The sequence below is a fragment of the Aspergillus ambiguus genome (assembly GCF_047715705.1).
Source record: "Aspergillus ambiguus strain CBS 117.58 unplaced genomic scaffold BDV59scaffold_31, whole genome shotgun sequence".
In the NCBI taxonomy this organism is placed as follows: Eukaryota; Fungi; Ascomycota; class Eurotiomycetes; order Eurotiales; family Aspergillaceae; genus Aspergillus; species Aspergillus ambiguus.
The window spans coordinates 182,403-208,088 of record NW_027395544.1 but is presented as its reverse complement, the minus strand read 5'-3'; the positions used below and the strand labels follow the sequence as shown (position 1 = coordinate 208,088).

At 57.7% G+C, this 25,686-nt stretch overlaps 13 protein-coding genes across 13 annotated transcripts; 6 read left to right on the top strand and 7 right to left on the bottom strand.

Annotated features, from left to right (window-relative positions):
• Positions 1 to 325: 325 nt before the first annotated feature.
• BDV59DRAFT_204300 (putative nuclear envelope protein Brr6) lies at positions 326 to 1,766 on the bottom strand (the record flags this gene model as incomplete). The annotated part of the gene is made up of 3 exons (XM_073694439.1): positions 326 to 661; positions 712 to 1,604; positions 1,652 to 1,766. The coding sequence occupies 3 exons, from the start codon at positions 1,764 to 1,766 to the stop codon at positions 326 to 328; spliced, it is 1,344 nt and encodes a 447-aa protein (XP_073545352.1).
• A 423-nt stretch (positions 1,767 to 2,189) lies between these two features.
• BDV59DRAFT_204299 (uncharacterized protein) lies at positions 2,190 to 2,799 on the bottom strand (the record flags this gene model as incomplete). Its single annotated transcript, XM_073694438.1, has 2 exons — positions 2,190 to 2,580; positions 2,636 to 2,799. 2 exons carry the CDS (start codon positions 2,797 to 2,799, stop codon positions 2,190 to 2,192), a joined length of 555 nt encoding a protein of 184 aa, XP_073545351.1.
• A 762-nt stretch (positions 2,800 to 3,561) lies between these two features.
• Positions 3,562 to 4,617, bottom strand: cwc26 (putative cell cycle control protein (Cwf26); the record flags this gene model as incomplete). Its single annotated transcript, XM_073695441.1, has 1 exon — positions 3,562 to 4,617. The coding sequence occupies exon 1, from the start codon at positions 4,579 to 4,581 to the stop codon at positions 3,562 to 3,564; it is 1,020 nt and encodes a 339-aa protein (XP_073545350.1). The 5' UTR covers positions 4,582 to 4,617.
• A 212-nt stretch (positions 4,618 to 4,829) lies between these two features.
• On the top strand, positions 4,830 to 5,325 carry BDV59DRAFT_204297 (MGMT family protein; the record flags this gene model as incomplete). Its single annotated transcript, XM_073694437.1, has 3 exons — positions 4,830 to 4,944; positions 4,998 to 5,124; positions 5,172 to 5,325. The coding sequence occupies 3 exons, from the start codon at positions 4,830 to 4,832 to the stop codon at positions 5,323 to 5,325; spliced, it is 396 nt and encodes a 131-aa protein (XP_073545349.1).
• Positions 5,326 to 5,540: 215 nt separating this feature from the next.
• BDV59DRAFT_91901 (serine/threonine-protein kinase) lies at positions 5,541 to 8,213 on the bottom strand. The gene is made up of 4 exons (XM_073697334.1): positions 7,437 to 8,213; positions 6,496 to 7,356; positions 6,204 to 6,438; positions 5,541 to 6,153 (listed from the first exon to the last, which is right to left on the bottom strand). Exons 1-4 carry the CDS (start codon positions 7,616 to 7,618, stop codon positions 5,716 to 5,718), a joined length of 1,716 nt encoding a protein of 571 aa, XP_073545348.1. The 5' UTR covers positions 7,619 to 8,213; the 3' UTR covers positions 5,541 to 5,715.
• Positions 8,214 to 8,748: 535 nt separating this feature from the next.
• BDV59DRAFT_204295 (metallophosphatase domain-containing protein) lies at positions 8,749 to 9,837 on the top strand (the record flags this gene model as incomplete). Its single annotated transcript, XM_073694436.1, has 1 exon — positions 8,749 to 9,837. One exon carries the CDS (start codon positions 8,749 to 8,751, stop codon positions 9,835 to 9,837), a length of 1,089 nt encoding a protein of 362 aa, XP_073545347.1.
• Positions 9,838 to 10,052: 215 nt separating this feature from the next.
• On the bottom strand, positions 10,053 to 11,722 carry BDV59DRAFT_184245 (L-lactate dehydrogenase (cytochrome)). The gene is made up of 2 exons (XM_073690657.1): positions 11,207 to 11,722; positions 10,053 to 11,150 (listed from the first exon to the last, which is right to left on the bottom strand). Exons 1-2 carry the CDS (start codon positions 11,627 to 11,629, stop codon positions 10,071 to 10,073), a joined length of 1,503 nt encoding a protein of 500 aa, XP_073545346.1. The 5' UTR covers positions 11,630 to 11,722; the 3' UTR covers positions 10,053 to 10,070.
• A 350-nt stretch (positions 11,723 to 12,072) lies between these two features.
• Positions 12,073 to 14,969, top strand: BDV59DRAFT_184244 (uncharacterized protein). Its single transcript, XM_073690656.1, has 4 exons — positions 12,073 to 12,357; positions 12,406 to 12,481; positions 12,542 to 13,674; positions 13,732 to 14,969. Exons 1-4 carry the CDS (start codon positions 12,300 to 12,302, stop codon positions 14,862 to 14,864), a joined length of 2,400 nt encoding a protein of 799 aa, XP_073545345.1. The 5' UTR covers positions 12,073 to 12,299; the 3' UTR covers positions 14,865 to 14,969.
• A 1,307-nt stretch (positions 14,970 to 16,276) lies between these two features.
• On the top strand, positions 16,277 to 16,933 carry BDV59DRAFT_91852 (uncharacterized protein). The gene has a single exon (XM_073697332.1). The coding sequence runs from the start codon at positions 16,378 to 16,380 to the stop codon at positions 16,726 to 16,728; it is 351 nt and encodes a 116-aa protein (XP_073545344.1). The 5' UTR covers positions 16,277 to 16,377; the 3' UTR covers positions 16,729 to 16,933.
• Positions 16,934 to 17,753: 820 nt separating this feature from the next.
• BDV59DRAFT_91854 (putative MFS monosaccharide transporter) lies at positions 17,754 to 19,751 on the top strand. The gene is made up of 4 exons (XM_073697333.1): positions 17,754 to 18,035; positions 18,095 to 18,202; positions 18,286 to 18,826; positions 18,888 to 19,751. The coding sequence occupies exons 1-4, from the start codon at positions 17,942 to 17,944 to the stop codon at positions 19,708 to 19,710; spliced, it is 1,566 nt and encodes a 521-aa protein (XP_073545343.1). The 5' UTR covers positions 17,754 to 17,941; the 3' UTR covers positions 19,711 to 19,751.
• Positions 19,752 to 20,101: 350 nt separating this feature from the next.
• Positions 20,102 to 21,191, bottom strand: BDV59DRAFT_184241 (uncharacterized protein). Its single transcript, XM_073690655.1, has 2 exons — positions 20,510 to 21,191; positions 20,102 to 20,421 (listed from the first exon to the last, which is right to left on the bottom strand). The coding sequence occupies exons 1-2, from the start codon at positions 21,064 to 21,066 to the stop codon at positions 20,409 to 20,411; spliced, it is 570 nt and encodes a 189-aa protein (XP_073545342.1). The 5' UTR covers positions 21,067 to 21,191; the 3' UTR covers positions 20,102 to 20,408.
• Positions 21,192 to 21,945: 754 nt separating this feature from the next.
• BDV59DRAFT_91833 (DUF3431 domain-containing protein) lies at positions 21,946 to 23,436 on the top strand. Its single transcript, XM_073697331.1, has 3 exons — positions 21,946 to 22,493; positions 22,568 to 23,134; positions 23,189 to 23,436. Exons 1-3 carry the CDS (start codon positions 22,171 to 22,173, stop codon positions 23,244 to 23,246), a joined length of 948 nt encoding a protein of 315 aa, XP_073545341.1. The 5' UTR covers positions 21,946 to 22,170; the 3' UTR covers positions 23,247 to 23,436.
• On the bottom strand, positions 23,184 to 25,577 carry BDV59DRAFT_209692 (uncharacterized protein). The gene has a single exon (XM_073695440.1). The coding sequence runs from the start codon at positions 25,144 to 25,146 to the stop codon at positions 23,623 to 23,625; it is 1,524 nt and encodes a 507-aa protein (XP_073545340.1). The 5' UTR covers positions 25,147 to 25,577; the 3' UTR covers positions 23,184 to 23,622.
• Positions 25,578 to 25,686: the final 109 nt, after the last annotated feature.

Genomic DNA, 25,686 nt, shown 5'->3' with positions numbered 1-25,686 from the left:
GAGCCCAACGAGCTCTGGATCCTAGGATTAGCACGTAGTTTATCCCCTCAGACTGCCTGTGAACTGGCAGGGGGAGAATTCTCCATGAATGTTTGGTGGTTGACAACGTCATATAGCATCATTGCCAAGCCAGGAAAAGAGCCACGAAAGATGAGCCAACATATGCATGATGCAGTATATACAGATCCAAAGGTCAAAAACTCCACTGTCCTTTGTATGCGATAAGCCACAGAACACCTGACGAGACCTCAGTCGCCCAATATCCAAAACAAATCGACGCCAAATCTCCCCGCTAATGCAATCTTAATGCCATCCGTCCTCACGGTCAGAGGAGCTTCCTGTCGCGCTTGACAGGACTGGGTGTCCGCAAGTGATTCTCGCGATCCCGGCTGCGCTCCGCTGCAAAGTCTATCGTCTGCGGGTGTTCCAACATCAGGGACGCATCGTGCTTAGCGTCTAGGTTCGGTACATGTCCGTGATACCCGAAACCAGGAGTATGCGGGAAAGACGGGGGCAGGGAGGGCTGGTGCTGGCCGGATGGTTGTCGATGGAAGCCAGAGGAAGGGGGAGAATAATCATGCTGGCTGAAACGGTTTCTAAACGAACGGAAGGACCAGTTGCTCACGACGGTGACGGTTGAGATCGTAGCGAGAAAGAAAGCCTGTCCAGCATTAGCTATCATCAACGTAGACAAGCCGGGAGAGCACGTACGATCGCCTTCCAACTGATGGGATCGATGAAGCTGTTGATGATGATCGCCATGGTCTGCGCCGACACCTTGGCGCGTCCCACCTTGGCCGGATCGCGGTTCATGCACCGCTCCCAGCTTTCGCACACGGTCTCCAGCGCGGGCAAGCGGTCACCCCCAGCACACTTGTTGTCAACGTAGCTCTTCGCACAGGTCGCCATCTCGGCGAGGATCGTGTCCGAGACCTCCTCGGCGGCCTGCTCGAACTCGGCGCGAATGGCGGACACGAACCCAAACACCACATACACGGCGAGCGAAAACAGCGACAGGTTCACGACCAACTGCGCCCACCACGAAAGGATGCTGGGCACGTTGGGGTGCGCCTCGAGCAGAGCGAAGAAATCGGAGAAGGTCGACATCCGTGACACCGACGGGCCCTCTTGTCCCTGGGCCTCTCCCTGTTTCTTCTTGTTGGGCGGGGCCGTCTCTTGATCGCTGTCCTCGTCGTCGCTGTCCCTGCGGAACTGCAGATCCAGCGCTTTGTCCCTCCGTCGGCGCTTCTGCACCCGACGCGCTAGTGCATTGGAGTAGTGATTCATGCGAGGGATCTCGCCGCGTCCGGGGCTCGGCGCAAACCGTCCGTACATGTTGAAGAGCGAATTGCGGTGGCCGGATTTCGTCGGGGGCTCGGGGGTTTCCTCGTTGTCGGCGGCATTTTCGGGGGAGGTTTCCGCGCCCGATGAAAAGTCGACTTCGAACTTCCGGGGGGTCATGAAGGCGGATTGGCCGAAGACCGATTTGGATGGCCGCGGGGGGGCCTGCGACGGGGTTTGGGAAAAGAGGAAGGGCTGGGAATTGGGTTCGCGCAGGGCGGGCATTTGTTTCTTGTCCGGAGAATCGAAGATATTATGAGAACCTGTAACGGATTAGAGGAGAGTGAGTGGTCCAGGGAGGGATGCGCACGTTTCTTCTGCTTGTCGTGCTGCATGCTCAGTTGGTAGAAGGGGGACGAGACATCACCAGGCGCCCTGGTCTGCCACTCAAAGTCCATGGGGCTCTCTGCGGAGCGCTTCTCCATGATGACGGGATGTCAGGGGGGATAGTATGGAGAAGAAGAGGGAGGGAGGGAGGCGGGAAGGAGAGAGGGAGAGAGAGGAAAGATGATGATGGAGTCTGGGGCAGAATTGGGCGGAGCGGACTTTTCTGACCTTCCCCGATCGGGACATTAGTAAACAACGGCCCCGGCAACGATCGATCACCGATAACTACAGTACGGAGTAGATCTACAGATACGTGGGAAAGGTCCGTCATGACAAAATGTAGGAACATCTAACATAGCAGGGAATGAATCAGACAGAACTGGGCCGCCGACTGGCGCACTCTGGGACTAAACAATAAGGGGAATCTAATCAACACCAGCCGTTCTCACGCATCTCAGCGCCATATAAACAGAAGAAACCGTTAACGAAAGAATGAAAAGAACTATGTTCCAAGCCCATCGTCAAAGTCGTCCGTGGTCAACGAGTTCATAGTCATCCTCGTCCGCGAGATAGCCCGCGGCGGTATTGGTCTCCGGCAACACCATCTCATATTCCTTGACAAGCTTCTCGGTCTCATGGTTCTCGAACCGCTCCACCGCCTTGTTGATCGCATCCGAGAGGATCGTCTGTCCCGAAACCTCGTATGCTTCAACAGTAGGATTGGGGGTCTTCTCGAGGGGACTCTCGTGCAGGTCCTGGGCGCTCGCTGGGTCATCGACTGATTCGCCACTGGAGGAGTCCGAGAGACCGCTGTCAAGAGCCTCCCGGATATCATAACGCAGGTTGATTTTGGCATCGGTGGACAGCTGGTTATTCCTGGCCTTACGATCGAGTTGGAAGAGACGAGTGTATCTATGGAGTGTGTCAGCGGGGCCTACAAGTGCTATCTAGACCTGGGGCGACTTACTTCACAGAGCCCATGCGAGATATCGGACGCATGTGAGGAGAGTCCTCTGTTCGACAACCCGGCGCGGGTTTGGCTCCACCGATCCATTTGGCCTTCTTGTTATGGGCCCGTTTGGCAGCGGTGCCCGCACAGCGGAGGTCGTTGGCTGGGAGGATGTCCGACATGATAAGATGGATGGATGGTATGGGATGGAGATAGAGAAAGGAGGTGTGTTGGGTGTAGAGATGACAGTGGCGGGGGGAAGAGCCAGCGAGCCTGACGATGAAGGTGGTGCACCTGCCGCCACCGGGTAACGGGGGGTCTGATAAGGAAAGTACCGTGGACGTGGACGGCGTCTGCCAACCCCCGAGAGGACCGACAGGGAGCCCTTCGAGTATGCGCGCTTTGTCTGAGTCACGACGGTCCACCGGGATCCAGTCATCCATCAACCTTCCGCGGTAAGCTGGCGCAGCGTTGAGTGCGGAGAAGCAAGGACGAGCGTGATATGAAGGTCCTCCGCATGCATGACGAGCACCTGCACGAGGTCCGGGCGAGACGATGCTGAATGCGGTTGGGTCACGCTGGAGGGGCGGTCATCCTATGATGAGCCCGTGTCTCTTATCGTGGGCCATCGCTGTCATCCGATTCCATTCTGCGGGTGATGACTGTTGCCCCTGGATGACGCCAGACCCGAGGTCAGGGTGAGCGTGGACCCAGGGCTGATTCAGCCCGAGGTAATCGTAATCGATCGGGAGGTTGACTCACGCCGCTGAAGGATGCGACTGATTCGATCACGGCCGAACACGGTGATGATGTCATCTTCCATACTCATAGTTACTCCATACTCCATACAACATCAACATCAACAACTACTATGATAACAACAATATACACATACTGTGTACGTAGCATTAATACTAGGTAGTAATCTAGCGCCTGCACCAGATCTACTCATCCATCTGCCACTGGTAATCCAACGCCTCCAATCTCCCCTTGCGGTTCCTCGCCGCAAACCACTCCTTCTCGAACCCATTACTCCGATCCACCCCATCCCAGCGATGTCCCGGACGCACCCCGTATCGATTCGGCTGGAACGCCCCGCGGTACAGGGGCTTCCCCGTCGCACTGGCGGCGGGCCCCGCGACGTTCGTTAAGAACTGCGCCGCGGGGTCATTCCACCGCTGGCGGGCCTTGAGCTCCTCATTCAGCGAGTCGTCCTCCGCCGTGCGCGCGAGCGGCATCGCCCGCGCCTCCTGAATCTGCTGGCGCCGGGCCTCCCGCTCCGCGCGCTGCACATCGCCCATGAGCGCCTCGCGCGCGCGTTCCTCCTTCTCGCGCGCCTCCTCCTCCGCCCGGCGCGCCTCCGCCCGCTTCATCGCCACGTTGATGATGCGTCCCGACGCGTCTCGATAGATGGTCTCCTGCGCCGCCTCGCCGCCCTCCGTGCCCTTCGTCTGGTACTTTGCCGCCTCGAGCTTCTTCCGCCGCTCCTGCGCCGCCACCATCGCCGCCGTCTGTTCCGCCGTCTGCAGGCCCGCCCGGGCCCCGGACTCCATCCGGAGGGCGCCCCCGTCGTCCTCGTCGTCTACCGTGGGTGCTGCCTCGTCCTCCTCGTCATCAACCCCCTGCTCCTTCCGCCGCTGGGCATTCTCCGCCGCGGCCGACGCGATGATCGCGTCCGCGGCGTCCTGGTCCCCGCCCACAACCTTCCAGTTGGATTTCTTGGTGCGGCGGAACTCCGCGCTGCGAGCCGCCACCACGGCCGGCCGGTCGTCGTCATCGTCGCCGCCGGCTGCAGTCGCCGTGCGCAGGTCCGGGGGGTCATCGTCGGCGATGATCAGGCCGTCGGATTCGGTGGCTGCGTGGGACTTGGTCTTCTTGCGCTTTTTCTTCGGGCGCTCGGGCGTGGTGCCGGGGTCGGCTGTGAGGTAGTTCTTTGCGAGGTAGTCGGCTAGAGAGGATGGCATGGTGGTGGTGATTGGGGGGGGGGTTGGGTGGTGGAGGTTGTTGAGTTTGATGGGTTACTGAATTGGAAGTTGTTGCTTATCGTGATAAGTCGGAGGATTGTTTCGCCGGTACGGTCGTTGTCATTACCGCCTTCCCGTTTGGCTCCCAGCCCTGGAGCCCTCCAACGGCATCAGTTCCTACCTACGGTACAGGTAGGTGGGTATTGCTATACCCTGCCCCAGGTGAGGAGAGTAGTTCTGGTTCTGCAATGCCCCGCTCAGAAGAAGCCGAGTTCTGGTTCAACGCCGTCTATGAAGCCGTCCAGGAGATCCCCCCGGGTCGAGTCACTTCGTACGGCCACATCGCGCTGCTCCTCGGGGCCCGTACGTCTAGCCCGAGACACTACCTAGATGAAGCAGATGCTGACCGCGTGAAGCGCAACGCCCGCGTCAAGTCGGCGTCTGTCTCAAGCATCTCCCGTCGCCGGACTCCGAGAACTTCTTCCACTCGGAGAATGTGCCCTGGCAGCGGGTGATCAACTCCAAGGGCATGATTTCGCATCGGTGCGTCCATCCCCAACCCCGGCCCGGGTGCTGTGCTGATCCTGTAGGGGGCCCGGGAGTGCGGAGCGCCAGGCGGAGGCGCTGCGCGCGGAAGGCGTCGAGGTGGAGGTGGACAGCATGGGGGAGTTCTACGTGGATTTGAACCGGTTCGGATGGTTCCCCGACCGGCTGCCCAGCGAGGAAGGGCTGGAAGAGGCCTAAAACGGGGGCGACATTGGCAGATAGATACCACACACATCATCTCATTCAGTCATATCTACAGACACGTCTGTATGCGGCACGGACTCCTCCATACCAGAACCATCAGGAAAGGGCACATGTCCAGGGGCCGTTGACGTCTAAAGCAGACCCGGGGAAGCCCGAAGCCAAAAAAAGCAAGAATCTATGCCGGGAACGAACGAGGAAAGGGAAAGAGAGGCAAAGAGAGAAGACATCAAGAGTGCTGTAGCATGCGAGTCATGTCACGGAAATCATAAACATCCTGTAAACGGCCCATCCAAAAAAAAAGAAAAAAGAGGTAAAACACAGATCCACCGGCGATCGCATAAAATCAAAAGATATTCGCAAGTCATAACGTCACGGGACAGCCGGTCATCTCCGCTTCACCTCCGTTGCCCATCCTTCGATGCCTTCGCCCCGACTGCCCGGTTGGATGCCCAGGTCAATCTGGTCCATGCCCGCAGTGCCCCCCATCCATTCGTGGGAGGCCATGCCGCCGGCGTTGGCGCGGCGTTCGGGCGACACCTCCAGCATGGGGAGGAGGAACTCGCTGATGCGCATGCTCTCCTCCACCGAGAAGTGATACTTCTCTCGCAGGACGTCCGGCAACGCCCAGTGGCGGAGTCGGTGGATGTTGCGCAGTTCGCCTTTCCGGTTGAAGATCTCCTGCGACCATTTCCCGGACAGACACAGCGACTTGGGGAAGGGGCCCAGTAGCTCGATGATCTGCGCGATGTGATCGTCGTCCTTGCCGTACTTGGTGCCGGATTGAGGGTCGAACAGGTAATCGCCGGTGATGAGCTCAAACACCTGCCGGGGGTTAGGGGTCGTATGCGAACCGCCATGGGGGAGAAACATACCATGCACGCCATACTCCACACGTCCGTACTGGCCCCCCACTTGGACCCCAGGATGACTTCGGGCGACCGGTACTGCCGCGTTTGGATATCGTTGGTGAAATGGTGACCGACCCAGCAGGCATTCCCCAGGTCGGCGATCTTGACGGAGATGATATCGCAGTCGGGTTCGTCGGTGGACGTCTTGGACGGCGTCTTGTCTAGCGAAATCCCCGACACCTCTCGTTCTAGCAGGTCCCTGTTCATCGGTTAGCCATGTGCCTTCCCGACCGGGGTCGGGGTGCAGGACACGTACGCCGTCTTCTCTCGTTGCTTCTGGTGTTCGTCTTCCTCCTTGACGCCCAACAGATCCTTCATCGAGGGGGCGTCCTGTGGCGTCGGCGAGTCGCTACTGACCATCTGGCTGAGACTGCTGTGGGAGTTGTGGGAGCTGTGCTTGAAATCGAAACTGGTGTTGAGCGGGCTCGGCAGTGGCTGACTGCCGGTGATCAGGGTGCGGCGTCGCCGCCGCCCGTTGCGGTTGTCTTCCTTGTGTTCCTTCTTGGCCTCCTCCTTGACGTAGGCCTGGACGATCTGCTCGACGTCGCCGATCTCGATCAGGACGTTCTCGGGCTTGAGGTCGGTGTGGATGATGCCGCATTCGCGGTGGAGATAGTCGAGGCCGAGGAGGACCTGTTTGGTGATCTGTTTGACCAGGGGCATGGGGATGCCGCGATGGTTCCAGCGTTTGATCAGGCCGAGGAGGTTCTCGCCCAGCACCTCGAAGACCATGCAGACGTGGACGCCATGGGGGCCGCGGTGCTCGAAGGAGTCCAGCAGACTGACGACGTGTTTGCGACCCGGGTGCGAGGGTTTGGCCTGGACGATGCGATTGAGGAGTTTGATCTCGTCGATGGCGGTTTCGGTGTAGTGGGCGGCGGACCGGACGACTTTGAGGGCGACATGTTTGCCGGTGGTGGTATCGCGGGACAACCAAACGGTGGAGAAGTGGCCCCAGCCCAGCTTGCGCACGACGACATAACGACCGTTGTTGTAGGTTTCGCCGACAGAGACGGGATGGTAGCCACCCTTACAGTAGTCTTCCGAATCCTCCTCTTCGGCGGTGGTCTCGACCTCATCGGCGGAGGAGGGGGAGGGGGAGCGCGATGGCGGGATGCTGCGAACGGGGAGGGGCGATTAGCAGAACGGAATGCGAACCCCGGGGGGAGTGATGAAAACAAGCAGGAAAACACACACCCTTCAGTTGGAGCAGCGGTGGGATCGCCAGTCGGATTGGCGGCGTCGTTGGTGACGATGGGCTTCAAGTCGGTTCCTTTTCTTCGCTTCTTACCGCCATTGCCATTGGCAGCGGCGGTTGCGACGCTGGCCATTTGTTTCCCTTTATTCAGAACGGCCTTGGTGAGGTCGACGCCGTCCATGATGGGACAGAAGAGGCGATGGGAGTGAGAAGAAGGGAGACGAGATGGGAAAATGAAGGCGTGGATGGAGGGAGGAGAGAGAAGAGGAGGAAGAAGAGGAAGAAGAAGAGAGAGAGAAGCGGAAGAGAAGAATGAGGAGGGGCTGGAGGTTTAGCTGCGTTGGGTCCAGACGGGGTGGATTCCGCCAGTTGGCTACCAGGAAGAACCGGAAAATCCAGAGAGAGAATGGTAGAGATCGTAGATATAGGCAGGATCTAGGAGCAGACTCGAAGCAGGAGAATTTGGGGAATTCGAAATTTGTCGGATTGATCACCGTCGGACAGCGCAGAGGATGTTATGACGCAAACGATATGGCGGGTGAAGATCGTGACTAGAGGGGGGACGATGGATGGAATGGGTGGAACGGGATTTAATACCAGAGGGAACGGGATTATGGGAGCAAGAATGTCTGCAAGCAGTTGAATCTCGCTGGTCTGTAGAGACTGGTTGAATTTGATGGTGGTTGTACCTGGCCGGAGGACGGTCGAGTGGCGATATTCATGCAGAGAGGAGAGATGGGCAGAACATCGACTTTTCTTCGGGTAGACTATCTAGATCCAGACGGATACTAGGTAGTTGTGATTATACGACTAATTCTACTCATTCTACTCGGTAGTTATACTCTACGGAATTGTACCTACTGCCTCTCTCTACCGACCTTGTGCCTCGCAATCAATCCTGCTGAATGCATCTGCGTGACGTAATCGACATTCCGGTGTTTACAAATTCGTGGGAGATGGATACATGAATCTATGAATGTTCTCTTCATCTGGATCTCTGGATATCGGTATCTAGTCGCGGTTGGTCCTGTGGGTAGGTCCCTAGGTTTGCAGTGAGGGTGTATCCTATACTTCTATACACACGACCACCACTGATGGATAGACCGACCAAATCGACCGAGCTATCGAGATAGAGATTTTCACAATACAAGGAATCAGATCAAGTATCATCGATTCTTTCCAATCGTTCCTTCCAACACATTCAACAAAGAATGCAAACATGGCGCCTTACATAACTAGTGACTTCTCCGCATCTTAAATCCCCGACTTCAACTTCATCTGCATCCTCGCTCCCTCCACCACCACCTCACCATGGCCACTCCCTTCCACCACCGTCCGTTTCCCGACTACATCTTCGCCTCCCCTCTCACCGCCGGTCTCTATCCTCTCCACCATCTTCTCAACCGTCTTCGCGGGCCCCCGCTGCTCCCTCCGCCAGACGCCCGTCCCATCCGCGTCGTCTGCATCTCCGACACCCACACGCTCGAATGCTCCGATGTCCCAGACGGGGACCTGCTCATCCACGCCGGAGACCTCTGCAATGATGGCAGTGCCCGGGAGATCCAAGCCTCCGTCGACTGGCTCCGTCAGCTCCCTCACCGTCACAAGGTCGTGATCTGCGGCAACCACGACAGCTACTTTGACGTGCGCTCCCGTCTCGCCGAAGACCGTCACGACCCCGACCACGATGGCATCAAATCCTCCTCCGCCTTCGCCGAGATCTCCTCTTCCACCGCCTCGCTGCACACCGTCGACGACGACCTCCCCTCCCGCATCCACTGGGGCGACGACATCCACTACCTCCAGCACTCCTCCGTTACCCTGACCTTCCCCAACGGCCGCTCGCTCGCCCTCTATGGCGCCCCTCAGGTGCCCGCCATCGTCCCCTTTGGCCCCGAACACGCCTTCACCTACCCGCCGCACCACGACGCCTGGTCCGGCACCGTCCCGCCCGCCACCGATATCCTCATCACCCACACCCCGCCCGCCGCCCATCTCGACCTCTCCCCCGTCTTCTCCACCGGCTGTCCGTTCCTCCTCGCCGAGGCCTGGCGCGTCCGCCCCCGGCTGCACGTCTTCGGCCACGTGCACGCCGCCTACGGCGCCGAGCCCGTCTACTGGGACGAGGCCCAGCGCGCCTGGGAGCGCCTGTGTGCCGCTCGCCGCCGCCGCGCCCGCGCCTCCCGCCTCAACGCCTTCCTGCTCGGCTGGCTGCGCGACCTGTTCGATCTCTCCGGCTGGGTGGATTCCGCCCGCGTCGTCGTCTACGGCGTGCTGGGGGTCGTGTGGTCGCGCGTCTGGGGCGGCGAGAACCGCGGCGCCGGCTGGATGCTCAACGCCGCCTGCATGTACCGCGATTCGGGCCGTCTAGGGAATAAGCCGCAGGTGGTAGATCTGTAGTAGTCTCGGGGGGGCTCCGCTGGCTTGTACATAGGCATAACGTTTCGTGTTTGATCTGCATGGTGTCTGGTGTTGGAAACTACCCCTACGAATGAAACGGGACTTTTTTGAACTTTACTCAATGCTTCTCTATTCGCGTCGTTTAAAATTATACATCGTCAGGTAGAAGGGTATATACAGCCCCCGCGGGCAATGATCATGCATAATATATGAAGTGGGGGGGGGAACACCCACTACAGCTTCGCCTTCTCGCTGAAGCGCGGCGCCTGCAGCGGGTCGTACGCCCGCAGACTCAGCGTGTCCTGCGGGACGACCGCGTTGTGGCCGCCGACCAGGCCGCGCACGTCGACCATGCTCGGGTTCAGGTCGGCGACGGAGGTGGCGCCGATGAGGCGCATGTTCATCTCCATCTCGTCCTTGAGCAGCTGCATGGCGCGGTCGACGCCGGGCTGGCCGTAGGCGGACATGGCGTAGAGGAAGGGGCGGCCGATACCGACGCCCCGGGCGCCCAGGCACAGGGCCTTGAGCATGTCGGTGGCGCGCCGGATGCCGCCGTCGATGTAGATCTCGATCTTGTTCTCCCAGCCGCGCTCGCGCAGCACGGGCATGACCTCCGCGAGCACCTCGACGGCGGAGCGGGCGAACTCGAGCTGGCGGCCGCCGTGGTTGGAGAGGACGACGGCGGCGACGCCCATCTCGACCGCGCGCAGCACGTCCTCGACGCACTGCACGCCCTTCAGCACGATGGGCATGCGCGTCACCGACTGGAACCACGGGATGTCCTTCCACGAGAGCGACGGGTCGATGAAGGAGGAGATGGCGCGGGCCGCGCCCTGCGACCGGTCCACCGCGTCGCCGCCCGTCGCCTGCACGTTCGAGCCCACGTCCGAGAACTTGGACCGCATGTCCTTCTCGCGCCGCCCCAGCTGCGGCGCGTCCACCGTGATGAAGAGCCCCTTGCACCCGCGCGCCTCGGCGTGCTCGATGATCCGCTTCGTGATCGCCCGGTCCTTGTGCACGTACAGTTGCAGCCACTGCACCTGGTCGCCGCGCTTGGCGTCCACGATCTCGTCGAACGAGCACGACGCCAGCGTCGGGATCATCTGCACCACGTTGTGGTCGTGCGCCGCCCGCGTGAGCACCACCTCGCCCTCGGGGTTGCCGAGCTTGCCCAGCGCCGTCGCCGTGACGTAGAACGGGATGGACACGGGCGTGCCCAGCATGGTCGTGGAGAAGTCGACCTTCTCGACGTCGACGAGGATGCGGGGACGGAACCAAATCTTGTGGAAGGCGGAGTGGTTCTCACGCATGGTCTGGGCGGTGGGGGGTTAGAGGGAGGGAAGTGGGGGGAAGGGGAATGGGGACGTACGATCTCATCGTCCGCTCCGCTGGAGTAGTACGCCCAGGCGGTCTTCTTCATGACGCTGCGGGCGACCGTCTCAAAGTCCATCAGGTTGTAGCAGGCCGCCAACGGGGGCATGTGCTTGATGCGCTCCTGGCGCTCGACCTCCTCCGGGTCGGCGGTCTTCTCTTCCTGCTCGACGGTGGACATGTCGACCTCGCCGAGATGCTTGGACGGGTCGAGGTACTTGTCCAGCGTGTCGCGGGGATGGATGGGATCGAACTCTTCCGTCGCATCCTTGCCGGCGTACTTGAGGATGATCTTCTGGCCTCCGGGGTGTTCGGGGAGGAACTCGGTGACATCGTAGGCCTTTCCATGGACAATGACCCAGCAGGATTCGCGGGAGTTATGTTGGGCGACGTCCGCACCGGAGATCTTAGCTTTGGCCATGATGAGTGTAAGGGATGAGGAGGTGAAGGAGGGGAGGGTGAGAGAGAATGAGAAGAGAAGATGAAGAAAAAGAGGGAGAGGCTCGGGGTAATTGAGGGCGAGCCGATAATCGGGGCCTTTTCGTTGGTCGACGTCTTTCCGGGGAATTTCTGCGGGGAAGGAAAGACTCGGGCGAGTCGGCCGAGAGCTGAGTCAGCGGTCCGCATAACATTGCATAATCTGAGCATACTCTATCCAGTATACAGATCTATAGACAACTATATCAACGACGACGCCGCACGGGGCACAGTCCCGTTCTCCCCTGCCATGGCCGTCCACGATGCGACAGTGGACCTCCTCTCTTCCGCTAGCGAGCGCCACAGGGGTGCCTCGTATTTCGGCGCCAATCGTTTTTCAGCCTCATTTGTAGATCAGTGACACCGGTCCCGTCTGGTCGGCTTGAACGTGATGCCACTGCATGTTCGGTCTTTCTGCTGTGTGGCTGTCTTCAGCGCAGCCAAGACCAATACGAGAGCCCAGTTTCATTAAGGGGAATGATCCGCCATCGGTTTTCGTGCTCCAGTTCATGGAGTCGTGTGTGCGGCTCGTCCATGAACATTTATATGTCAAAGTCCTCCCCAGCCGCAAAGTTTGCTCCCTGTAGAGCATATGGGACGGCCTTTCCGAAACGATGGTGGAAATATCGGTTGCTGATGCTTCTGGCATCATCGCCGCACTGGTCTTCTTGAGTACATAGTACCTGCTTCGTGACATGGCCCACACTGACGCTGTTATAGTTCAACTCTTTATTCCCCTGGCTGTAGCGTTCACATTGGTGGGACTGGTGAGGGAACAGGAGTCTGCCGTCACCTGGTACTAATACTTCTATCGCCCCCCGAGTCACTCTTCCCGTCCTGACATCAACTGTCATAGGTCTGTTCTCGGGCGTGCCATTCATTCTACGCATTGGCCGATGATCCTTGGGGCCGATACCGCCACAGGAAGAGGAGTCCGAAGAACAGTCCAGCTATGTACCACGATGCTGCCATTGGCCCTCGGGGTCCTCGCTGTTGCTTCTATTGTCACCCCTCTTGGTCTCTATGACAGCTTTTCCCCCTCCCCGACCAAGGCCCCTCGCGACTTCCAGTATGTAAAAGATCCCACAGTGATGGGCAGTGCCACGCCGCCCCGAAGCCCTTTGCCCTTCAATCGACACTGCGGATCTTTCTACGACGTGGCCTGTCCGGGGTCCAACACCATAGTCCTGGGTAAAGACACAAACGATACCGCAACCTCCTCAACTCCCTTCGGCTATAACGTCACTATCCCCCAGAACGTGACGGATGTATTCGACAGTGGTCGTACGGGCTTTGGCAGCAGTGTCTCCAGTATCTGGGATATCCAGTGGCGGTCTTATGTCCACCGCAGCGAGCAAGACTACAATAACGGCTCGCGTCGCCTCCTGGGGAGCTATCGTCCCATCCAACAGGTGTTTCTAGAGAGCGACTACGCTGCCGTTGAGGGCCTCGTGGTCGATACAAAGCAGGGCGGCATCGGATTTCGAAACCATACCATCCCCAAGTCGCCGGGACACGGTGTCACCTGGGAGGAAGACCTACTCTGGGTGCAACCAGAAAGCAGCTGTGTTAATACAAACCTCACACTGGACCTCACCCTCGGGGATACCTCTGTCGAAAAGATGGTGCTGACGGACCATGGTGGCTTTATCAATGTCCCCCGTCATCTCCCAAACAGGACGTATGCATCGGTGCAGGAAGAACTGGACCTAGCGTACCATGCCTTTAGGGGAGCATACATCAACAACATGTGGGCCATGTTCTACATGAACGTTACCAATCCGGCGAACGAAACGACCAACACGGACCTGTTCCAGTATCTCAAATCGCACTTAGGGAAGACATTTCCTATGGATGGTGATTCTGTCTCACCTCGTGCGATCCAGACGGGTGGCCTAGCTGCGTTCATTGAAAATCAGCTTCTCACGGTATCGAATTCAACCTACACCAACCCGTTCAATCTGTCATATAAGGACTTCAGCACCATAAGTATTCTTCCCCTGCAACACCATCATATGTTAAGCACATGACTGACGTCTACTGCAGACGACTTCTGCCAGCAAACTTCGGACGTAAGCCCAGTAAGCATCGACAGCGTCGCTGTCTCCTGCGGCATCATTTACGGAGCAGCCACGCCGTCCGATGGGTCGAACGCTTTCACCTGGGATCCAAAATCCACCTGGTCAATCCCTCTTTACACCTGTGCTTCTGCCACCAAGGCGATGATCAAGACCGTCCACTTCTCATACAACGGAACAGGCAGCCTCAAGGATCTTCACATTCTGGGCATCTACGACAAACAGTACGAACGCCAGGAAGACCTCCCGTACTGGGGCGTTGAACGTCGAGAAGATCTGAATGTTGGCGATGTCAGCCCTGTGTGGGGAATGGTGGCCCCCGAATATAAAGACCATCCTGGTCTGTCTGTCGTGCAGAAGGAGCATCTCTGGCTGCCAGACGGCCAATCGACGCTCTCCATTGGCTACAGCAGTGATAATCTCCCCGCCGCCGAATTCGCCAACAAGGCACTGAGGGCCGTGTACCAGATTGGCAGTGATCCCACCGGCTTTGAAATGTCGGCTGGCGAATCCATCGCCGATTACTCGGGCCAAAACAACGCGGGCATGTTCACCACGTGGCAAAACATGACGAAGACCGCGGCCGGCTCAGCCAACGTCTTCAACCTCATCTGGACCGACATTGCTGCAAATGCCGTAGTCGGCACCCGCGCGTATAACTGGTCCGTCCGCCCGGCGGAGTTCGCGCGGGACGGTGACGAGGCGCCAGGAAGCCCGCTTCGCGTAGCTGTGTTCCCCTACGAACGCCGTCTGGGATATCAGATCCCCTATGCCATCCCTGCTATCTTCGTGGCTGTAATCCTTGGTCTTATTGCTCTTGCGATGCTCGGTGTTGTATGCACGGGACGCACCGGCCTCGGGAAGATGAAGCGGTTCCTGCATCACACGTCGGTTGGGCGTACGCTCACCACGTTCTTGTATCCGGATGACTCGTATCGACAAGCCACAACGAAGACTTGGATAACGCGTGCGGGCGTGAAACCGGTTGATCTTTCAGGGCCTGTCCCGGTGGGCCAGTTGGGTAATGTCAACCGGGTCAGTGCTGAGACACCTCTGGTTGATCAGAAGGGGGCGTATCTACCTCATGGGACGAAGACTTAGGGATTTTTGGCCGGGGAGATGCTAAGTATAAAACGGATGTCACGAGAAGGAGAAAGAATCGGTAATGTTTAACTGGATAAGGATTTAATGGACATAGTTAGGGCTGTTGAAGCACAAGGCCAGCTGATACTGGACCTGCTTCGGAATTGTCGTACTTTTTCCAGCATTCTTCATGTCGCATCTATAGTTAGAACTCATCTTCGGCCTCTCCGGATAGCGTGAAACCGGCACGCGTGGCCGAATCTCCTTGCTCCTTCTTACCGGCAGTGCCGGACCGACCAGGCGCGTGTATATAAAGGCTGAATGGTTCGCAGGTCTCCCCTTGCTATACTTCTGCTCTGTGCTTCTACGGAATGCCCGATGACTCTTCAAAGCCACTCAGGTCTACCTAAAGATCCTACTCAGAGCCCATTCTCTATCCATGCTATTCTCCCATCAGATCTGGTGCTCGGCAGCGAAACAGTGGCCCTCTTACTCATCCATGGCGGTTCAGTTTCCTAAACGATCATCCCGACCGTCACCGACATCTGGTTCGGCCTGCCGGTCGGTTCTGTATCTCCGAAGTTTTGCCCTAGGCAGCACTGCATCCGACTGACAATGTTTCGCTCGTGTCGTTCTTCCTCGTGGTGTGGTGCGGTGCAGGGTGTTCCCTGCCCCCGTCGATCTGACCCGTGATACAGATCCTTGGACGTCAACTACACATCATCGTGCAGCATGAAAGATATACATAGGGAGGCACAGCAAGAGAGCCTCTTGCGCAATCTACCCCGTCCGCAGCTGATCATACCAGCAGGCAGATGTACCACTACGTCAGAGGACGAGACTACCCGAACGTCCGACGGCAGGCCGCGGTTTAACAAACAACCGCACCTCGGCCAGCATTACTGCTACTGGACTGGGTCCAGGAGAACGATGACGATAACGGGCGCCACTCCGGTGGATTGACTGGAGTCCGTCTTCAACCCACTCGGATCTACCGTGAAGGAACGCGGTCCACATTTGCATAACTCGGATCCACCCATCATTCCCCACCCCTGGCGCAAGGCTTGTCTGCACCAAGACGCCGTGGCCGAGGCTTGATTCTGGCCGACTCTTGGTCACAGTCTGGCTGGTTGATGTGGCAAGCCGCTCTGACGGCCATGGTAGTGTGGTATGGGGGGTGGTAGGGTATGGAAATACGGTCTGCTTCTACCCTGCTGTACGGGTCGATCAGTGCGTCCCAAAACAGGTTTCCAATTTAGGACGATCGTCCACGCTATCTGACCGAACAGAGTGGACAGGTCGGTCGCGTTAAGTACATAGTCCTCCATACTTCCAGATCGTAGTGCCGCTTCGTTGCATAGAGCCCGTCATATGCGGATCATCACTAATCAGGATCACGAATCGTGAGCCATCGCCGACGATCCTAGCGATCCATCCGCTCAGGAGAGAGAAGGTGGACCGGTTGTACGTGCTGTCTCGGAGGAATGTGAGCAACCGGCAACCATCCGCACACCGGGAAAGGGTTTCAGACATGAAGACGGGGTTTCGGATTCTCAAAATTATGACGACGCATAAGGTGAGATTGGAGACGTCGAGCGGGAATCTCATTGCACGGGAGAAGACCTCCATCACCGTCAAGTCTGGTGTCGAATCAACTTTGCCTCCGACTTTCTCCCTTTTAATAAAATTATTAACAATAGCCAGGGCATTTCTTCATGCATTAAGCATATTATTGTTTTTTTTTTTATGTACGCCGTCCACCAAGGCACGGCCGGTTATCAATTTTTGCCTTGCATATGACGCTAGGTGCTTCGGCAAGGTCAGCGACGGGACGGCTTCCCGAACGACGGCCGAACGCCGCCAGTCCAGCCCGTGCTCTTGATGGTTGTCGCTGATGACAGAACCGGGCGGTGGCGAGGATCGTGGCCAGTTGGAGCTCCGACCATGGTAACGAGCTATCTAGACTTTGATGACACATGGCTGGCACAGGCAGGGCAGATAGAAATCCCGCATTCGAACGGCTACACCCTACAAGGCCCGAACACAGTCAGGCCATACTGCGTATACATCCGATTATCTCATCAGGGGGATGTGGTCACTGACGTAGAGACACAACTATCCGCTAGAGACACGCGCGGAGGAGGAGGGACTTCTCGCTACAGCTACCCTCTGGGGGGAGGCAAGGACAGCAAAGCCAAATCAAAACCACCCACCCAGGTCCACGTTAAGTCGGCTGGAAAAACTTATAGGGCACCACGCATGCATATTGGCCCTTCCTCATGCGATTGAGGAATGAGAATGCATAGCGAGAACAATCGAGTGGAACCAGGACCTCCTTGGTGGAGGGTAGGCAACAAAGCACCCAGCCGGCAAAATATTGTTTTGAGAAAAATCTCGGAAATAAAATTCGATCCTAATATTCATGCGAAGGCGGAAAAACTCTTTCTGAAAAAAGGGAGTTGCCGGGCGTTACCAATAATGATATGTCCCATGCAAAGCCTGTATCGGGACGACCCTTCTGTCATCGAGGCACGACTTTCTCGCCCTGTGTTTGCCACCACGTCTTCTCCAATAGCTTCCAGTGCGTTTGTCGGATCCTGCTTGAGCGCCGGGGATCCGTCGAGAGGCACTGTGATGTCACTGTCTCCTGGTCTCCATCGAGCCCACCCGGTGGACCTGTGGAACCGCTCAAAGAAATGCTTAGCCCAGCGTTATTGATGCATCCGGTCCTTGGTTCCACTAAACAACCAATGGTCCGGTCAAATATGGGTGCAGGCAACATGGTGGAGTATCAATGTTTTGGGGGATAAGAGATTGTCGAGACACGAGTATGCATGGTGGCCATTTAGGGTTATCCTGGAGAATAGAAAACCCCCCTTCCCCCCGACATCTTCTCCGCGTTTGTCTCCTGTTTACTTGACCTGGCCGTCTTCCTCTTCCCCTTTGTCAATCGCTTGTCTAGTCGTCCTCAGGTAAAGGACCCTGGCCCACGTTGAAACAGACCGGCCGTGCTGGAACGACCGTTATCGCCTACGACACTTGGTCTGTGTACATTATACACACTTCCACTCCTTGAGACCTTCCTGACGCCCAAGATGGCGCCGTCCTTTGTTGGTTTGTCGGGCAGGCCCCTGTCCCTGGCGGTGACGAGTGTCGCTACTATGGGTTTCTTACTCTTCGGTTATGACCGTAGGTCGACTCAACCATTGGAATTGCAAGGCCATGGCTAACCGACCACCTCCCAACAGAGGGGGTCATGTCTGGTATCATCAGTGACAAGGCGTTTAACGATGTCTTCACTGCGACCAAGGACGATGCGACAATGCAGGCCCTAGTGACCGCCGTCTATGAACTTGGTATGTTATCCGAAACCCCCCCTTGATAACTTCCCTTCCGACCCTCCTTGCCAGATGCATTCGGCTAACCTACCCTTCAACAGGATGTTTGGCCGGAGCCATTTTCGCGTTGTTCTTCGGTGACAAGACCGGTCGTCGGTGGATGATCTTCTCCGGTGCGATCGTGATGATCATCGGGGTCATCATCCAAGTCACCTCGTTCGTCGGCCACATCCCTCTTCTGCAGTTCTTCTTCGGTCGTGTCATCACGGGGATTGGCAATGGCATGAACACGTCGACGATCCCCACCTACCAGGCCGAATGTTCCAAGACCAGCAACCGTGGACTGCTGATCTGTATTGAGGGTGGTATCATTGCCATCGGCACTGCAATTGCCTACTGGATTGACTATGGCGCCCACTTTGGTCCACCGGACCTCGTGTGGCGTTTCCCGATTGCCTTCCAGATCGTCTTCGGAATTATCATCATCGTGGGCATGTTCTTCCTGCCGGACTCGCCCCGGTACCTGATCTCCAAGGACAAGATCCAAGAGGGCGAATACGTGCTTGCCGCTCTTGGAGGTTGGGAGATCCACGACCATGAGACTCAACTCCAGAAGAACCTGGTGATTGACTCGATCCGAGCGTATGTGTTCCTTGTTGTTTTTTCCCCGTGTGTCTGAGGGTCTGCGACTAACGTCGGGTAGTTCGAGCTCCGGCAGCCAGACCAGCTATCGGGATCTCCTCACGGGTGGCCGCTCCCAGCATCTCCGTCGTATGCTGGTCGGGTCCTCCTCCCAGATTTTCCAGCAGCTGTCGGGTTGCAACGCGGTCATCTACTACCTGCCGGTCCTGCTGAAGCAGTCTCTGAAGATGGATGACAACATGTCTCTGATCCTGGGTGGGGTGAACATGATCATCTACGCCATTTTCGCCACCTTCTCCTGGTTCTTTATCGAGCGAATCGGTCGTCGGAAGCTTTTCCTGGGGGGCTCCTTCATCCAGACCGCTGCGATGGTGATTACCTTTGGCTGCCTGATCCCCGGTACCAAGTCGGTCTCGAAGGGGGCCGTGTTCGGTCTGTTCCTGTACATGGCGGCCTTTGGTGCGGCGTGGCTCCCTCTTCCCTGGCTCTACCCGGCGGAACTGTCTCCCATCAAGACCCGTGCGAAGGCCAACGCGGTGTCGACCTGCAGTAACTGGCTGTTCAACTTTACGGTGGTCATGATCACGCCCGTGATGGTGGCGCATATTGGCTGGGGCACCTATCTGTTCTTCGCTGCGCTGAACGCACTCTTTATCCCGGTCGTGTGGTTCTTCTACCCGGAGACGGCCAACCGCAGCCTGGAAGAGATCGACATCATCTTCGCCAAGGGATACACGGAGAACATCTCGTACGTCCGGGCCGCGAAGGAGCTGCCCAAGCTCAGTGACGAGGAGGTCGAGGCGAAGGCGAACGAGTATGGGTTCGGGGGAGCGACCGAGGAGGACCCGGAGAAGGCGAACGCGGAGTACACTCCATCGGAGTGAACTGATCCGCATTTTCTTTCTTTTATTTTTTTCCTTTTTTGAGTCATTCTTTGTAATGTGCGTCTTGTATGAGATGGAGGCGTCATGATGTTGGCTTGGATAGATTCCCCTGTTTGTTCTTATAGATGATCATGGATGCATCTTGGATCCGTGGAACGGATAGACTTTGCCACGTGTATATAGCGATGGTATAGAATTTTGATTCTTTTTATCTATTTTTTTTCATCTAGTTTCTATTCTGTTCGTTTTTGATGCTTTGTTGGTGTGTGGATGACATTGTAGATGTATACTCCCATGTATACTCCCATGTATACCTCTAAGAATGGGATTGTATGCAATAAACCACGACAAAAACAAGAATATATACCCTAAATTCAGAAAAGACGAATACCTCCATTTCCTAATAAGAATCCCCTGCATAAATCTGCCCAACACGTAAGGGATAAAAAACGAAACTCAACCTCGGATAACCAAGTCGATGGATCAGTCATGAATCCACCACCAGCTGACGTCTCCACCGATCCTCTATCGAGCTCATCCTCCTCTTCTCTTCTGCCACTTCCTCTTCTCCACCATTTACCCTCAACCGATCCATCGCATCCCAGCGTATCCCAGCTGCAGCGGATCATGCAAATTCGTTTCTCCTAGATCCCCTCTACCCCGCCATGAGCTCCTCTCTCGAGGCGAAGATCGTCATTCTAGGCGCGCAAGGTAAGTCCACGATTATCAGATAACGCATCCCACTCCGGACACCCCCCCCCCAAAAAAGAACATCCAACCCCAGCACTAACAGGCCCAGGCGTCGGGAAAACCTCGCTCGTGCAACGCTACGTCAAAAATGCCTTCAACCCCGCCGGCACCGCGTCCACCGTCGGCGCATCCTTCATCACCAAGCGCGTCCTCGACAGCGCCTCGGACACGATCGTCCGCCTGCAGATCTGGGACACGGCCGGACAGGAACGCTTCCGGAGTATTTCCCGGCTGTACTATCGCGGGGCCAACGCGTGCCTCCTGTGCTACGACATCACGGACGAGCGCAGCTTCGCCGAGATGACGGGCTGGCTGCTGGAGATGAAGAAGAGCCTGGCCGACGACCACCCGCTCGTGATCCACGTGGTCGGCACCAAGTCGGACATCGTCGCTGTCGACCCCAGCGCGCGCCGCGTGCCCTTCGAACGCACCATCGCCTACGTCGCCGAACAGCTCTACCCCACCCAGGCGTCTACCCCACCGCCGACCGCCGGCGTCGGGGTGTCGGCCTCCAGCACCACCACGACGCTGCCGTCGTTCGGTGGCGCGGACAGCAAACGCAGCAGCGGGTTCTGGGGCCAGGATATCGGGTGGGACTGCTGCCATGAGATCAGCGCCAAGGACGGCGAGGGCATCGAGGAGGTGTTCCGGGTCATCACCCGCAAGTTGGTCGAACAGCGCAACAAACGCGATGCGGCGGCGGCGGCGGTGTCCGGGGGGCTGAGTGCGAGTGCGTCAGGCGGCGCGGTGTCGTCGCTTGGGGGTGGCTCGGTTGGGGGCGGCGACCGTGCGACGGGGTCCGTCGGGGCGACAGGGTCCCCTGTCGAGGGGAATGGCAGTTTCCGCCTGGGCCATGGCGATCGGCGACGGAGTTGGCTAGGGTTTCCACCGGGGAGTTTGGACGAGGGGGAGGAGGGGGGGCGCACGATGAAGAAGAAGGGGGGGTGTTGTTAGCGAGGGATGGGGATTGTTTGGCGGTGTCTGGCGTTGGGGGGCTGGCGTTTAGGGATCCGCGTCTGTTGATAGATGCGTGTTGGCTAGTTTAATATCTGTTTGCTTCCTCTTGTGTATCTGTGGAGTTCGTATAGAGTGGAATGTGCTGGCGGGATGGCGTATAGAGTGGGATGGATGGAATGTCGGGGTCTTCATAGATTATATTCCATTTGTCTTGTTGCCTATATTATTTTATTAATTCTATCTATTATTCTGTTATCGTCTGATCTGTATTCTCTTTATTATGTATTCTTGTTATTGTATATGTGTATTCTTCTCTCCGTCTGCTCTGGTATACCGGACTACTATTGACACTGTAGTACGCAGTAGACGCAGAATGCTCTGACTACGCCCGTTTCAGCCCCTGCAGATCGCGGATAAATGGAATTTTCCCTGCTAGATTCCTCTATAGCGGCCTGTTAATAATTCCTGGGCGGTTTGATTAGGCCTGCATTTCCTGAATTTCGCCGTGGTGGTTAAAATCCCGATGAGCTAAAATCCCTCGTCCGCCAATTGTCCGTTTCGTCTTCCTCTTCCGCTTCTTCCACATCTACATCTCTTCACCTCTTCCTCTCCCTCTCACCTCTCCCTCTCATCTCTTCTTCTTTTCTCTTCTTCTCTTCCTCTCTTCTTCTCTTCTTTACTCTGTTCTTTACTTTATTCTTTACTTCTCTTCTCCTCTATCCTCCTTACTGCCGTCGCGTCTGTTCATGCCAAATGAGGCTGTCCTACCGCATCGGCTCCGCCGCACTGCTCATCCTCGCCCTCGTCCTCATCAAACGCCAGCTGGACTCGTTTCAGGATGATTCTCCCGGTGCCAAATCTTTCTGGCGCTTCAGCTTCCCCGCCGCCTCCTCCCCCGCGCCTCCGCCGCCCCTCGAAAACCCCAATCCCATCGACCAGACGGCCTTCGAAGACCCCGTCGACCAGCCCATCCCCACCTACGAGACCACCCCCATCATCGTCCCCAATGACCGGGTCATCGTGATCGCCAAACTGGCTTCCGAGGATACGTCATGGGTGGGCAACGATCTAGGCGAGTAAGTCGGACTGCATGACTTCATCCCGCCCGCAGACACCCCCCCGTTTTAACCTTCCGGTCAATCCCTTGCAGATGGCGCAACGTCATTTACACCGTCGACGACCTCAATGCGCCCCGTCATACTCCGAAGAACAAGGGTCGCGAGAGTCTCGCCTACCTCCAATACATCGTCGAGCACTACGACGATCTCCCCGCCACCATCGTCTTCATCCACAGCCACAAGGACGGCTGGCCCGCCGCCTGGCACACCGACACCCTCGACTACAGCAACGTCGAGTCCATCCGTTCCCTCCAGACCGACTTCGTCCAGCGCAACGGCTACGCCAATCTGCGCTGTCAGGAAACCCCCGGGTGTCCGGATGAGATTCGTCCCTTCCGCGACCCCCGCCCCGGCAAGGCCACCGAGAAAGCCTACGCCCAGGCCTGGGAGGAGCTCTTCAACAATACCGACGTCCCCGAGGTGATCGGCGTGCCGTGCTGTTCGCAGTTTGCCGTCTCGCGCGATCAGGTCCTGAAACGGCCCCTGGACGACTACGAGCGCTTCTACGATTGGGTCTTGACGAATAAATTGTCCGATGACGTGACCGCGCACATTATGGAGTATACTTGGCATATCATTTTCGGCATGGATCCGGTGTAGTAAGTTTGTCGTCCCTTCGTCGACCGCTGGCATGCACCTCTAACCCGTCGCAGTTGTCCCGATGCCTTCCAGTGCTACCAAGATGTCTACGGCGATCAATATTTCTGGTAGTTTTTGTACATAATACCCCTGCCTTTTTTTTTTTTTTTTGACTTTTTTCCCCTTTTGGCTCTTTTGGGATGGCTTGCTTTGGACGTAGTGCGTTTAGGTGTTCTGCTTGTGTATGTTCCTCCAAAAGCGTCCGATCGCAGTTTCGATTCTTGGACCAGGCGTTGGGCTTCATCTTTCCTGTACATCCATGACGCAAGCGGACAACGTCCGTAGATCTCTGTTCCACCGAGATCTCCTCACGTTCTGGGTAACTATCGACATCGAAATATGATCGATCTTCTTCTCGCATTCCGCATTGGGATACCTTCTTACTGCTGGACACACATACTAACGAAAGAATGGGTATCATATTCTATGCATAACCTAACCAAACTCCTCAGATGCCCCCTGCAATGACCGCTTCACACCCATACGCCGTCGCGTTGTTGGCCGCACAGTACAGACACTCCCCTCGCACTTGCACATACATGTTCATGCCCGACGCCCCCGTCTTCTGCATGGCCAGCGGCAGATCGCCCGTCACCCAGTGGAACTGTAGCCCCTCGGGTCCGACTGCATTCTGCGTCTGCGCGGCCAAACTATGGCAGAACACCTCCGTCACCGGAATCCCTCGAAACCGTCGATCCACGAGGCGCTTCCCGGGGTCATTCCCACACGCGCACGGCTTCCCGAAGACGCCCGCCGGGGACCAGTCCCAGTGGTAGTCGCCGATGGTGCTGATCCAGGCGACCAGCTTCTGGCTGGCCCGGTGGCGCACCACCCGCACCTTGATGGGCTCGGCGTCCTGCGACTGCCAGAGCGGATTGCCGTGCACATCGTTCTTGAGCGCCCGCTGTCGCGCGCCTTCGAGCCTCGAGACCACCGAGTTCGGCATCAGCCCATACCCGACCTCCCGCAGCACCCCGACGGTCAGGTCCCGCGTCACCGTGCGCTTGCGCCGGATCGCCGGCCGGAAGAACAGCGCCGTCGCCATGGCCGAGTCCATCAGGATCGGCTCGTGCTCGGCCACGCTCGTCTCCCGCCCCAGCTTCACCTCCACGTCCTGCAGCTGCTCCGTCGCCGCCGGGTAGCTGAGCACCGGCCGGCCGTGCACCACCGCGCCCACGTGGATGAAGTAGCCCGCGAGGCCCTCGCTGGGGATCACCTCGTTCTTGCGCGTCCCCAGCGTCTGCCCATTCGGCAGCCGGTATCCGTACCGCGTGAGGTTGAACCCGTGCAGCCCCAGCAGCGCCGCCAGGAAGTTCCGCGCCAGCTGCTCATACCGCCACGCATGGGCCATGATCTCCAGCACATCCGCCACGCTCAGCTCGTACACCCCACAAACCCGCGCCAGCCCCAGCACCCGCAGGATCACCGCCCCCGCGAAACCCTGTGCCCGCCGACTCCTCGCCATGGCCCCCGCGCTCCGCCGCCCGGTCTCCTTCCGGCGTGCCGTCGTCGTCGTCATCGTCGTCGTGTCGTTGTAGAACGGATTCGTGTCCGAGTCCTGGAGGAGCTTCTTGCGCACGCGCGCCGGCCATCCGGCCCCGAGCCGCTGTCGCACCGTGGCCTCCCGCTTGATGGAGTTCACATTCAGCACCACCGGCCGGTCCAGGCCCGCCTCGGCCACCATCGCGTCCTTGAAGCCGTTCTGCTCGATCGCCGCCGCGATGTCCGGGTAGATGTGGTAGAAGATGCCCACGCTCTTGCTGGGGTTGGTGCGCCAGCCGATCGGCGCGTAGCCCCCCGCGGCGTAGTGCGGTGGGAGCAGCGGCTCCATGTAGTTATATTGCGTGAAATACGTCAGGAACTCTTGCAGATTGGCCGTGAACTCCTTGGCGGCTTTGGCGCCCATGTAGTGCGCGATCACCTTCGTCCCGGCCGTCTCCAGCAGCGGGAGGATCGATTCCAGCCCGGACATGCTGTGCTATAACATGAGTGACGGTTGATGGGTCTTGTGTTTCGTCGTGCCGGCGACGAGACCCCGATGTGGATGCGTCGATATATACGAAAACGCACCCTGCACTGCCCCACCAGCAAACTGCCAGCCCAACACGAGGCCCCGTCAGAGCCTCTCGCTGCATGGCCCGTTCTCATTGGAGATCCGCCGGGATGGTGTCGAGCCTGCAGGCGTGATTGGAGCGACGCAGCACGCGAAGCGTGCGACTCCCGAGATGCCATCGGCAGACAAAATCCCCCCCATCCCACTCCGCCTCGACAATCCTCCATCTGGCGGCTGCTCACGGGTTCGACTCGTAAGGCAGGCATCGTTGCAGTTGCGGCTGCGGCTGCGGCTCCGTTGGGGGAGCCTCGTGGCCGCGCGTCGTCCCAAGGGGCCGGTGCATAGCCACGCGGGCATACATATGGCCCCATATATGTTTGACGCTGATGCTGATGCCTGCAGGGCTTGCTTACATACATGCAATCAATACATTCATAATAGCTCACAAATGCAACCATA

Bases quoted from the DNA above. Each gene is read 5' to 3' on its own strand.
- BDV59DRAFT_91901 (XM_073697334.1), bottom strand. From the start codon at position 7,618: ATGGACGGCGTCGACCTCACCAAGGCCGTTCTGAATAAAGGGAAACAA. The intron at 7,357-7,436 runs GTGTGTGTTTTC...CCCCGTTCGCAG, and splicing joins ACCGCTGCTCCAACTGAAGG to CATCCCGCCATCGCGCTCCC. The intron at 6,439-6,495 runs GTACGTGTCCTG...ACCGATGAACAG, and splicing joins AAGCAACGAGAGAAGACGGC to GGACCTGCTAGAACGAGAGG.
- BDV59DRAFT_184245 (XM_073690657.1), bottom strand. From the start codon at position 11,629: ATGGCCAAAGCTAAGATCTCCGGTGCGGACGTCGCCCAACATAACTCC. The intron at 11,151-11,206 runs GTACGTCCCCAT...CCCACCGCCCAG, and splicing joins GCGGAGCGGACGATGAGATC to ACCATGCGTGAGAACCACTC.
- BDV59DRAFT_184244 (XM_073690656.1), top strand. From the start codon at position 12,300: ATGGTGGAAATATCGGTTGCTGATGCTTCTGGCATCATCGCCGCACTG. The intron at 12,358-12,405 runs GTACATAGTACC...ACGCTGTTATAG, and splicing joins CGCCGCACTGGTCTTCTTGA to TTCAACTCTTTATTCCCCTG. The intron at 13,675-13,731 runs GTATTCTTCCCC...CGTCTACTGCAG, and splicing joins TAAGGACTTCAGCACCATAA to ACGACTTCTGCCAGCAAACT.
- BDV59DRAFT_91852 (XM_073697332.1), top strand. From the start codon at position 16,378: ATGAAGACGGGGTTTCGGATTCTCAAAATTATGACGACGCATAAGGTG.
- BDV59DRAFT_91854 (XM_073697333.1), top strand. From the start codon at position 17,942: ATGGCGCCGTCCTTTGTTGGTTTGTCGGGCAGGCCCCTGTCCCTGGCG. The intron at 18,036-18,094 runs GTAGGTCGACTC...ACCTCCCAACAG, and splicing joins CTTACTCTTCGGTTATGACC to AGGGGGTCATGTCTGGTATC. The intron at 18,203-18,285 runs GTATGTTATCCG...ACCCTTCAACAG, and splicing joins GACCGCCGTCTATGAACTTG to GATGTTTGGCCGGAGCCATT.
- BDV59DRAFT_184241 (XM_073690655.1), bottom strand. From the start codon at position 21,066: ATGGCAGCAGTCCCACCCGATATCCTGGCCCCAGAACCCGCTGCTGCG.
- BDV59DRAFT_91833 (XM_073697331.1), top strand. From the start codon at position 22,171: ATGAGGCTGTCCTACCGCATCGGCTCCGCCGCACTGCTCATCCTCGCC. The intron at 22,494-22,567 runs GTAAGTCGGACT...AATCCCTTGCAG, and splicing joins GTGGGCAACGATCTAGGCGA to ATGGCGCAACGTCATTTACA. The intron at 23,135-23,188 runs GTAAGTTTGTCG...AACCCGTCGCAG, and splicing joins TTCGGCATGGATCCGGTGTA to TTGTCCCGATGCCTTCCAGT.
- BDV59DRAFT_209692 (XM_073695440.1), bottom strand. From the start codon at position 25,146: ATGTCCGGGCTGGAATCGATCCTCCCGCTGCTGGAGACGGCCGGGACG.